This window comes from Propithecus coquereli, unplaced genomic scaffold (genome assembly GCF_000956105.1).
Source record: "Propithecus coquereli isolate 6110/MARCELLA unplaced genomic scaffold, Pcoq_1.0 Scaffold224, whole genome shotgun sequence".
Lineage (NCBI taxonomy): Eukaryota > Metazoa > Chordata > Mammalia > Primates > Indriidae > Propithecus > Propithecus coquereli.
The window spans coordinates 2,464,594-2,475,702 of record NW_012147634.1 but is presented as its reverse complement, the minus strand read 5'-3'; the positions used below and the strand labels follow the sequence as shown (position 1 = coordinate 2,475,702).

General features: G+C 36.6%; 1 protein-coding gene across 1 annotated transcript in view; it reads right to left on the bottom strand.

The window, feature by feature from the left end:
• Positions 1-3,540: 3,540 nt before the first annotated feature.
• The window catches only part of ADAMTS19 (ADAM metallopeptidase with thrombospondin type 1 motif, 19), a 238,790-nt gene continuing 231,221 nt past the window's right edge, over positions 3,541-11,109 (bottom strand). Inside the window, exons 22-23 of the mRNA XM_012645041.1 lie at positions 8,382-8,559; positions 3,541-5,156 (exon numbers count right to left, since the gene is read on the bottom strand). Coding sequence (XP_012500495.1) covers positions 5,005-5,156; positions 8,382-8,559 — 330 coding nt within the window. The 3' untranslated portion in view covers positions 3,541-5,004. The remainder of the gene's footprint in view (positions 5,157-8,381; positions 8,560-11,109) is intronic.

Below are 11,109 nucleotides of genomic sequence, written 5' to 3'. Positions count from 1 at the left end.
ATACGTATGTGCTAGAGGGTGTGAATTAAATCCCTGAAGATTTCAGAGACCTCACACCTTGATAAAGTTTCTAGGAATCCAGTAATATGAAGAGATATCTAAGGTGAAGGACAAGTTCCTGCCTCTGACCCCCCTTTTTTTAATTTTTAATTTTTTTTATTTCAGCATATTACGGGAGTACAAAGGTTTAGGTTACATATATTGCCTTTTCCCCAACTGAGTCAGAGCTTCAAGCATGTCCATCCCCCAGATGGTGTGCACCGTACCCATTAGGTGTGAATATACCCATCCGCTGCTTCCCCCTCCCACCTGACCAACACCCGATGATGTTACCACTATATGTGCACTTAAGTGTTGGTCAGTTAAGTCAGTTAATACCAATTTGACGGTGAATACATATGGTGCTTGTTTTTCCATTCTTGTGATACTTCACTTAGTAGAATGGGCTCCAGCTCTATCCAGGATAACACAAGAGGTACTAGATCACCATTGTTTTTTGTGGCTGAGTAGAACTCCATGGTATACATTTACCACATTTTATTAATCCACTCATGGACTGATGGGCACTTGGGTTGTTTCCACCTCTTTGCAATTCTGAATAGTGCTGCTATAAACATTCGAGTGCAGATGGCCCTTCTTAAGAAAGCGGCACAAAGCCCAGTTAGGAATGCATACCTCATTTGGGAATGCTACTCTGCAACTTATTACTGAGTAACCCCGAAGACTTCCAATTTCATGTAGTGCATAGAATAAGAGGAGAGTTTGTAATCAGCCCAAGTTGCAACTGATGCTGCTCTGCTACTTGGGCTATGTGGCACAGCAGATATGGTGGTACTTGAAGAGCTGGTGGCATATAAGGATCTCATATAGAAACTATGGCAGGTGCCTACTGGTGAATCATAAGAGGTTTTTTTAGGATTTGGGAGAAAAGCTGTGTTATGCTCTACAAATGATTATTTTTGTTTTGAGAAACAACTTATGATTTGCTACTAGATCCTAGAAAAGGCTTAATGACGTACCATCGGCCACCAAATTCCCATGCAACCTAGACTGTCTACTATAAATTGGGTGATGTCTGATCCACGAAGCTTGTGCACAGATTACCTGGGCAGTATATCACTCCATCACCAAATATGCATGATTAGTCATGATCACATTCTGAAGCCACAAGCTTCCATGAGCAACTAGATCTGATTGTTAAGGGTCCTACTACTGCTACATTGCCTCCTATTGACCCATACCTAAAATCTCATAAAGCATTTCTCATAACTAGTTGGCTGAGATAGAAAACATTTGGGCCTGGTTTACTAATGGTTCTTCACAATATGCTAGCAAAACCAAGAGTGGATAGCTACAGCTATACAACCACATCGAGGTGGCTCTAAATGACGTTAGTAAGGAAAATCCTCTCAGTTAGAAATAATTCAAGCTGTGCATCTGGCTGTTCATCTTGCCTGGAAGAAAACATGGCCATAGGTATGGATATGTACTGATTCCTGGGCTGTGTCTAATGGTTTGGCTGGATTGGTAGGAACTTGAAAAAAGCATGACTTGAAACTTGGTGACAAGTTGTAAGGAAAAGGCACGTGGATAGATCTCCTTGGATTGCTTATATACTTATAATCCACTTGACTGTTCATCAAAGAACACCCTCAGGAGAGGAATCTCAGTCATCTGGTAGATGATGACATATTCCATGGTTGTTGATCCGTCTCTTTTACCCATCTTTTTCCTTGACCAATGGGCTAAAGAACAGAGAGACAATTGTGGCAGGAGTGGAGGTTATGATTGAGCTCAACAATGTGAACTTCCCTTCACCAAGGCAAATGTAGCTAGTCACTGCTGAAGGTTCAACTAACAATAGCAGAGAAGACATTATGTTCTCAGTATGGTACAATTCCATGGGAGGACCAGCCCACCACTTTGATTATAGGTTGATTACATTAGAATGCTTCTATCCCCAAAGAGGCAGTGGCTTGTTCTTGCAGAAATAGTCACTTGCTCTGAAAATGGATTTGCCTTCCCAGCCTTCAATGCTTCTGCCAAAATACCATCTGTGTACTTAACGGATGTCTCATTCACTGTTACAGTATTCCACACAACATTGTTTCTGTTCAGGGAACTCATTTACCAGCAAATAAAACATGGCGGACTGCAAACTGGTGCAACCTCTGTGGAAAGCAATATGGAGATATCTTAAAGAGATACAAGTAGAAGTACCATTCGATCCAGCAATCTCATTACTGGGCATCTACCCAAAAGACCAAATGATACTGTATAAGAAAGACACCTGCACCCGAATGTTTATAGCAGCACAATTCACAATTGCAAAGATGTGGAAACAACCCAAGTGTCCATCAATATATGAGTGGATTAATAAAATGTGGTACATGTATACCATGGAGTACTATTCAGCTTTAAGAAACAATGGTGATATAGCACCTCTTGTATTCTCCTGGAAAGAGCTGAAACACATTCTACTAAGCGAAGTATCCCAAGAATGGAAAAACAAGCACCACATGTACTCACCATCAAATTGGTATTAACTGATCAACACATAAGTGCACATATAAGAATAACATTTATTGGATGTCTGGCAGAGGGGAGGGGGGTTGAGGGAGGAGGGGACGGGTATGTGCATACACAGAGTGCGATGCGCACCATCCAGGGCATGGACACGCTTGAAGCTCGGACTTGTGCAGGGAGGGGGGGCAAAGGCATCATACGTAACCTAAACATCTGTACCCCCATAATATGCTGAAATAAAAACAAAAAAGAAGTCAGATACAGCAAAAGAAGTTATCAACATGTTATTTTCAGTGCTAGGAGTAACTGTAAATTGCTAGATAACTGTAATTAGAAACAAATTTTGATACCTTAAATTTATGTAAATATCCATTTCATCATAAGACAGCTGATTATTAGAGATACTAGTCATATTTTGTTCCCCGAAATGTAAAAATTAAGGACAATAAAGCTTTAATGCTAGCTTAAAAAAAATGTGGCAATGGGCTCCTGCTCATGTAAATGTCTAATATTACCATGCTCCCCATCACCCTAAAGCAGATGGCCTAAGAGAATGATACAATGTCTTTTTAAAAAAGATTTAATCTGGCACCAGCTGGGTGAAAACACTTTGGAGATCTGAAATAATATCCTCAGATGTATGTGTTCTGAATCATCATCCAATATATTATGCTATGTCTACCTAGATTCATGCATTCAAGAATCAAGGGGTAGAATTAGGAGTGCCTCCTCTTACTATTTCAGTTTTCCCTCCTCCCATTCACTACTATCTCACATAAGATTTGCTAATACTGGTTAATCTTCTATCTCAGCAATTAAATTAAAGTTTTTACATAGTAAGGGGCAACCTAGAAACAAAATGGCCCCAACATTAAAACAGGTTTATTACAATGAAGGTGAAAAATATTAATGAGGAAAGTGCAAAAACTGTGAAGGTTTTGAGATTTTACCCTATTTGCAACCTATCAAGTTAACCTGCCACATTTTCAGGGCAGAAGACATGAGACTTCTGGGTTAGAGACAAAGGACTTTATTTCTCACAGCAATAGTAGTAGCCAGGGAACCAGCACTTTCTTGCATTGATTGGTTCCCTGAGTCCTGGTTCCCACAAGGTGTCAGAAAGAGAGCCAGGTGACACCTGGACATGCATTGAGTGTATTACTAGTATTAGAAAGAAACCGAGGGACCCTGAAACTTTTAATAATAAGAAACATGTTTGCCATTTGCTCCAAGGAGAGACACTATTTCTGTCTTCCAAGGCAGTTCACTATACAAAAGTCCTGTAGAAGATACTTCAGAGCAAAAGTGGACAGTGCCTTTGCTTGCCAGACATGTGGAAACATGAGAAGTCTATGAAGAATTATCTCCCAACAGGAAGTTTCACATATTTTATTGTAAAATCTAAGAAATCATGTACAATATTTTCTCACAAAAAACATTTTAAACTGGCTTTTGAACGTTTCACAGAATTGTAAAACTTTTCAATTTTTAAAAGGAAAAAACCCGCAATGAAACTACCACAGTATTATATGCTTTTTGTTTTGCCTCGTTCCTAGGAAAAAGGCTGAAAAATATTTAGTAAATTTTCTCATTATGATTTGTGAGGCTAAGTACTATTCTCTTCCATAAATCTGCTAACAGGATACAAGGAAATGGGTGGACCAATGCCTTCTTTGTTTAAAATATTTAAAAAAAAGCTAAAATCTAATAACATGTTAAAATAATACACATTTTTGTAAGATGTTATCATTTCTAACGGTTTCTCTACACTATATCAACAGTGCAATGGTGATTCAGTGTAAATCATTACAGTGTTTCATTGTTACAATACTTGTGTTCAAGTACATGTTCATGAACATGATCAAAGTCTCTATTTTGACTTTTCTCTTATTAAAATAAGGTTATAAGTACAGCAGAATTTTTCCTATGGATGTTTCTAAATCTGAACCAAATCCATAATACATTCTCTAAAAACCTGTTCAACACTATGAGGTTTGTTATGTTTACACATCTCCTGCAGATTACAGAAAATGGGCTAATTCTGCAGCAGGACACCAAAAAAAAAAAAAAAAAACCAAAAATAATTTTCCTCCATATGCAACTAAACTATTATGCTAAGTTAGTATACATTCTGGATAACTAAACGGTGTTGATGGGGAGAAAGTAGCACCTTAGAGACAGCCCTAACAAATTTTTTTTTAAGTCTAATGATTTTTTTTCCTTTTTCTTTTTATGAAGTTATTGGATCCAACTTAACTATTATATAAAATTATTCATAAAGCCATATAGTATAAATCGAAAGTGTTTTTGCATAATCAAAACAAGCACCACATTGGATGTTTGGCAGGCAAAAAAAAATAAATTAATTTGATTAAATTATATGTAATCTGATAATATTTGGTCTGAAAAACATGCTAGTGTGTGTGTTTATAAATAAAGTAATTGCAAAGAGCCATGAGCCAGCCAGTCTGCTAGAGGTCAACTCTTCTGCTGCAGCCTTTGGGCATAGAAGTCCCTGCATGTCTCACAGCAGCGCTGATACCACCGCATGTCCTGACATAGGTTCCTTTCACGTATCACTCGGCAGTACACTGGCCACTGATCTCCCAGGCACTTGAAAGTTAGAGCAGCTGTGAAACAGAATATAGTGAATTCAATACATGCAGATATCATAGATGTCATTAGTAGAAACAAATTTCAATCACTTTGACTCATTTATATTACCTTCTGGAACTTAAAAGACAAAGACATACAAACACACACTCTCTTTCAATAAAGGAGTAAAGTGAATGAATAATGTTCTTACTGATAAATGTTTTTAGGCTTATTAAAGATAGAATTCCAAATTCAATGTGTTATACTTTTAAGCTTCAATTTTGTGGCTTTCATTGAAGCTTCTTTTGGATTTTAATAGAGAAGATTAAAAAGAAAAAAAAGAAAAGTGTCCAATATATCCACTTTTGTGGGGATATGAAAATTAATAAGTAGTATTGTTATTAATGAAATTATAAAGAAACAGCCAATTGAAAATATTCTCACACTTATTTCACATTCCTACTTTCCCACATGTAGGTGGAATATCTGGAAACAGTGATTTCCAGCTTCTGTAAAATCAAAGCTGATCATCACAAGCGACTGAAATTTATAGCAATAGTTGAAGTGTCTGAAATGAGAACTTAGCATACACAATCTGGTCATGAATTAGGTTATTAAGTATGAAATGTCTGATTTTCTTAAGTACTAAGTTTGACAGTTGCTATCTATGACATATCACTTTGACACTTCATGTTTTATTTTTATTGTGAAGGTACATCCTCAGTCTTTCAAATGAATGGCTTGGCTTGTGATTATGATTATCTTTCAAGTTTTTTTTAAGAGCAATTTTTGTGAAACCATGGATAAGTCAAAAATTCGCGTTAATTTAGAATATGAGTTCCATCATGGAACCAATGCAGCACAGACAGCTTGAAATTTCAATGAAGTGTTTGGGAGGGATGTGGCTAATGAATGCACAGCATTTTGATGGTTTGAGAAGTTCCATTCTGGTGATTTTAATCTTGAAAATGAGTCAAGTAGACAACCTGAGACCACGGTGGATAATGATGAGCTGAAAGCTGTAGTGGAAGTGGCTCCATCTCAACCTGCGCATGAATTAACAGCAAGATTTGACGTTACTATTCCAACAATATTGGACCATTTGACACAATGGGCAAGGTAAAGAAGCGGGATAGGTGGGTTCTGCATGAATTAAACGAATGTCAGAAATTTCATCTCGAAGCTTGCCTTTCTTTGCTGTCATGACATAAAGGTGAACCTTTTCTAAACTGTGTTGTTATGTGTGATGAAAAATGGATTCTTTTTGATAATCGCAAGCATTTGGCATGATGGCTGGATAAAGATGAAGTGCTGAAACACAGTCCAAAACCAAACATTCATCAAAAAAAGCTAATGGTGTCTGTTTGGTGGTCCAGTGCTGGTATTATCTACCCACTATTGCTTCATGAAGCCTGGTCAATCCATTACAGTGGACGTCTACTACAACCAGTTGGAGGAAATGATGAGGATGCTTGCAATTAAGCAGCTGAGACTGGGCAACAGAGACAGGCCAATCCTCTTCCAAGACAACGCTTGACCACATATTGCATAAACAACGCTGCTCAAACCGCAGAGGCTGGACTTGGGAACTTTGTCAACCACTGTATTCACCAGACCTTGCACCAACTGACTCCCACTCCTTCCAGGTTTTGGACCACTCCTTGCAAGGGAAAATACTCAATTCTCAACAAGCTGTGGAAAACGGCTTTTGCGATTTCATCGTCACTCGCTCTCCAGGCTTCTTTGTTGCTGGCATAAACAAGCTACGTTAAAATGGCAAAACTGTGTCGATACTTTAGGAGCATATGCTGATTAATTGTATTGCTTATTGTTTGAGATAATAATAAACTACAATTGATTTGAAGTCAGATATTTCACATTTAATGACCTAATAGATTTGGCCTCAGTCTTCTTGGAGAAACAGTGTGCTCTGGCATGCATAATGAAAGTTAGTCCTGCAACAATTCTTTCTTTTGTCCATTAGAATGAATCATATTCTAATATGATTATTTTACTTTAAAAAACCTTAGATTTTCCAAGCATTGTGTTTCTGTGCTTTGGGGTACACCTTCGAGGAATAATAGAGAAAATGCAATTTTAACAAAATTATTCTTTTAATCCATTATTTTCTGCCACAGGCTGCTTCAAGGACTCCAAGTAGTTGTTGGAGAAAGAGATTATGCTGTTACTGAATACATGGATTTAGTGCATCTGCTCTAGGATTGCTTAACTTTTTGTCTTAATTAGTCTTATCCAACTCAAACTTATCATTTCTTAGAAATGTTAATTATTAATATTTGTATCACAAAATAGAATTTTTGTATTTCCATGAACAACCTAATTTTTCCTTTTGATTGAATCTTATGCCTGGAAAAACACATATGACAATGTAGGTCCTTGCATTTTGGTAATATTATTCTGTATGATTCAAATTGTTCCCCAGGAGATTATAAGCACAGGTTAAAAATGAAGGTGTTAAATCTGAATTAACCCACTGATAGTCAGGTAGGAGTGCTGTTAAAAGCCACTAATTGCCACACAAATAAAGGCTAATTCATTCATTAGCATTTTTATTTTTTATGCAAGGGCAGGCTATGCCTACTTAAAATACACGCTCTATTTCTTGATTATTGATTAGACTAAATGACAGAAATTGCTAATATATATGAAAGCATTTATAAGAAAAATTATATAAATATCAATATATTACTAGCATTTATTTTTTGGTTAATATTATATCCTCAAAAGTGAAAAAGAAAATGGTACCTCTTGTTCAGTGGTGTAGATCTATGCATCCATTCTTCTTGAGAGCCATTTTTTACTCTATGTCTCTCCAAAGAATAATTTGTACTCACAATCACAGGGGAGGCTATTAACCATGGAGAGATCTAAGGCTTATAATACAATCTCACCTTTCTTCAGACATTAGCTTAATTGATAGTTCTACCACGGGACTGGTCCAAGCCTAACATCTGGTTACGTCCTCCGACCTTTTACAAGGCCAGCTTGGGTGGTGCGGTGTTGGTATTTCCTGTACCTGGCTCTCAGTAGATACCTTCAGGAACCAAAGCAGTTTAGTCTTTAGAGTTTTTTACCTACCTGACCATTTGGACTACATGACATTTAAATAGATTCAATTTAGTCAGAATCAAAATAATCAGCATTGGCTTACAATTCTCGAGCTTTAAAGTGATAGGCAAAATAGAAGAAGCCGGCAGCATTTTTGCTTCTCAAAAGCATCCTCTTTTTGGTCTGCTTACCTAGTCTGGGTGACGTTATGGTGTTTACATTAATCTTCTCATTGCAGGGCTGAAGGTGGCATGTCCTGTATGCTGCAGGTTTTTCTGAAGAAAAACATTCATTTCCATGTCTTCCTGTGATCTTATGCATGCACTGGATGACACGAGACTGCGTTCCTTTGCCACAGGTAATGGAGCACTAGAAGAGATACAAAGCTTATTAAAAGTTCTTTTTGCCGTTTCCTTTTTCTGGACTATGAGCCACTTTCTCTATTTATTTCTTAAAATTAAACACGAGACACAACATGCACAGTCAATGCAAAACATGGGTCATGATGCCCCTAACTCAGGCACGATGCTGTTAAGATCCTCTGGCTGACCTAAGGCAGAGCTTCCAAGAATGAAGGACTTAGGAGAGGAAGGAAGGGTGGAGAAAGCTGGAGAGGATTACGTGAAGGGAAAGAGAGTGAATGACACCAGTAATGCTTATTAGGCAGACAGTTTTCAAAGGTCTAACATATAGTGTGCAACAAATAATTGATTCATTATTACTTAATTTAAACATCAATGTTCAAGAGTAGGTGCATGCCCAACTGCAGAGCTGGGTCCTTGATACAGTCTCCAATGCACTGATCCCCTTTATTTGCTCTGCCCCTAAAATGCTTATCGACAATATCAAGATAGTTCATTAACGTGGTATGTTGTAGCAGTAACTGCTATTTCTTGGAAGTTTAGATGACATCAGTACTGACACAGTAGAAATATTTGATAATCTGGACTCTCTAATAAAATGTACTTTTAATGATTTCCTTCTATTTCACCTAAATGTTCTTTGTCTTTATTTGTGAAACATTTTGCAAAGAAGAGCATATTTAATATGCAAAGTCTTACTAGAGAAGTCTCTCGGTTTTATACATATATCACTAGATTCAGTTTGTGACACAAATACCTGATGCTAATTTGACTGAAAAAAATACAATTATTTTATGGTATCAGAATTGTATGTAAAAAAGGAAGTGTACTTATATTTCTGAAAATGATAATTGACTTACTAGCTATATTTTCTATATAAAAAGATTTAGCTATATTTTGCTAAAGATGTTTATTAATTCCATTAGAATTATTTAAATAGATTATCTTGGTGTATGATATTCTAATTAAAAATTGGTAAATATTTTCTGATTGTCACCTTTTAAATATGCAAATATATGATTTTTAATGATTTGTTTTTTCTCTGTATTTTACCAAGTCATTATTCAGATGCATTCTCTTTGCCTTCAGTTCTTCCTTCATGATCATCATTGGTCCCTATCTTTTATTATAATTTGCACAAGAAGCATTCTGCATAAACCCTTATCACTTCAAGTCTAATCTACTATTGTTTGATTTGTGTTTAGTTTTCAGCCTTCCAATGGATGTCACACATTAACTGAATGTGTATTCTTTCAAAACTTATTTCTACATGTACTCTCCTTGGACAAAAATCTTTGGTTATTGAGTTCACCGTTGCCTACAAGATAAAGCCTATATACTACTATAGCCATGCTGGGGATTAGCTACCTCTTTAACTTTATTTTCCACTCAACCTTATTAAAACCCATTTCCTTTTTTATAAACTAATCATTTCCATGCAATTTCCAGTCTCACTTCTACAACTGTGCTCATAGCATTACTCCTTTACAAAATGCCTTGCCTCTTTTCAAACACAATCTCAAATCCACCTCCTCCCTGAAGGCTTCCACATCATCCCACTGCCTATGCACATTTACGCAATGCTTGTGGACCAAACGATATAGCCATACACTGCGTCTATACTTCAGAATCACGAGGCAAATTTTTTTTTAAAAATTATAGACTTTAAGCCATAGAATATCTAAGTCTATAAACTCATGTGAAATTTGGGAATCTGCATTTAAAAAACATATCTAGATGACTATGCTGTGCCCCCCAAGTTTGGAAACCACTGGCCGGAGTATGTGTTCTGTATTTAACACATGCTAATTTGTATTGCCTTTATCTTTAAATAATGCCTTTTAGTGTATCTAGTTTATCCCCTCAGCCAGATGGTAAATGATATAGACTCATTGTCATGTTATATTCAATGAGAAAACCTACATTTCAGGTATGAACTAGCTTGCTGCAGAATGATAGAATTGTATGTGCATGTCATTAACAAGAAACTAGAGATAATTTTCTAAGATCTTTCTAATATTTATTTTGTAAATATTTCTGCATAATACTCTTTGTATTTAATGAATTCTTAGCTTTCTGCAAATAACAGATCAAAGAACAACTAGGATGTTACATCCCTTTAAACTTGTCTTTTCCTTTTCAAATTCTATAGGATCTGAATGCTTCCAGTTCAATGTAAGCTTTATTATAATTTAAAACTACTATAGGAGTACTGTTTGACATGGTCTTTCTCCCTTGAAAGCCTTAATTTCAATGCCACTCTAAACGATGGATATAATTATATAAATATAAACATCATGCTTCTTAGAAAAATATTTTCAGAAAAATGCAAAACAGTTAGCTTTTAGGGATTAAGATTATATAAAAAAACACAAGGAGGGCAATGCGCACTACCCAAAGGATGGACATATTTGAAACACGGACTTCGGTGGGAGGGGGAACCAAGGGCAACACACCTAACCTAATCATCTGTACCACGGGAAGGGCGGCGGGAGGAGGGGGGAGGAGGGAGGAGGGGACGGGTATTTGTATACACAAGGAGTGCAATGCGCACTAC